The sequence below is a fragment of the Wallemia ichthyophaga genome, assembly GCF_000400465.1.
Source record: "Wallemia ichthyophaga EXF-994 unplaced genomic scaffold scaffold73, whole genome shotgun sequence".
Lineage (NCBI taxonomy): Eukaryota > Fungi > Basidiomycota > Wallemiomycetes > Wallemiales > Wallemiaceae > Wallemia > Wallemia ichthyophaga.
Genome location: NW_008806344.1, coordinates 1 through 1366, shown reverse-complemented (window position 1 = coordinate 1366; position 1366 = coordinate 1). Strand labels below are relative to the sequence as shown.

The 1366-nt window shown below is 37.8% G+C and overlaps 1 protein-coding gene across 1 annotated transcript; it reads left to right on the top strand.

The window, feature by feature from the left end:
- Positions 1-33: 33 nt before the first annotated feature.
- J056_004368 (uncharacterized protein) lies at positions 34-423 on the top strand (the record flags this gene model as incomplete). The annotated part of the gene is made up of 2 exons (XM_009272252.1): positions 34-227; positions 348-423. The coding sequence occupies 2 exons, from the start codon at positions 34-36 to the stop codon at positions 421-423; spliced, it is 270 nt and encodes an 89-aa protein (XP_009270527.1).
- Between the last annotated feature and the right edge of the window lie 943 nt (positions 424-1366).

Here is a 1366-nt window from a genome sequence, read left to right as displayed (position 1 = left end):
GAAAATACTGCCCCTGCCTTTGTCTCGGATCTCATGAACTTTCAACTCGGTCACTTCAATTCATCGGACAAGCCCCCTTTCATCACTTCAAATGTCTCCTCAACAGAATCTGTAAATGCCCTCGCAGATATTTCTTCACTAGATTTTTCAGGTGTGACTAATTTCAACCGCAACAACACCCATAACAATGCCCATAAAGACCCATTCAAGAAATTCATCTCCATCACGTATGAGGGTTTAGAGGAATCTACAAACCCATAAGCAATAACACTCCTCCTCACTTGGACGCAGTATCCTCAACGATGGATACAAAAAAGCAAAGGCGATGACTACACACCAAAATACAGTCTTCTCATCAATGACTTTGTCAAGGATTACGATACCCTGCTATGCGATGATATCACTGTTGAAATCACTAGATAGATTGTTTGTTTTATTATTGTATTCTTGTTGTATTGTACAATCATGTATTTTATCAGTGTAATTTATACGAATTTTGACACAGCATCTTCTCTCATGACTACGCTATAGCTGTATTGTTCACAATAGGTTAGTGGTAGAGAAGCAAATTCTTTTGAGTTTAACAATGACATCCCAGTGACCATCAGCTGAAAGCCTAATTTCTTTTTAAAATCTAGCATTGTATTAGCCACTGGTCAGTTTTGGTAGAAGATTAATCAGGGATATGTATCAAACGCAGCTGGCAGATGCTGCAATTGTATATTGTTGATAAATCCAGACTCTGCACTTGCAAAATTTCGATAAACGCGCCTCTATCACATAGCATGTGTACAAGACCCTTGTATGCTTTGAGTTCATTGAGGGGTCCACTTTCACTTAAGAAAGCTTTCTGAAAAAAGTGCTTAATACTCCAGAAGCATCTGCTACTGTTTTACGACTTGCATCCGCCAGACTTCCCCGCATCTGAGATTCATTAGCTGCTCATACAGGCATACCTCGCTCAAAAGCGTCGAGCTAATGAAAGAATTAACGTGATAGTATACATCAGTGGGCTTTATGGAGCTTACCCATGTATTTTTACTATACATTTTTGTATGTATTCTGGGTTATAATCGTCCTAGTACACTAAACAAGATGACGTTTTGTAGAAAATGACAAATCATGCTAAATCCAATCATCAATGCATCAAATTAAAGCGAAAGCCTAGGAAAGTCTAAAATTGTATTTATTTCTAACCTAAATCGTTGCATCTTCTAGTAATCGAGCTGGTCGAGGAGATCCGCACCTACCAAATTCGGAAATAAGAGCAGAAATTATAGTTATAATACTTTATATCTAAATCTATAATAAAAATACTTGAATCAGCTCAAAGCTACCTAACTTCTGCTATCGCTGAAATTGCGTC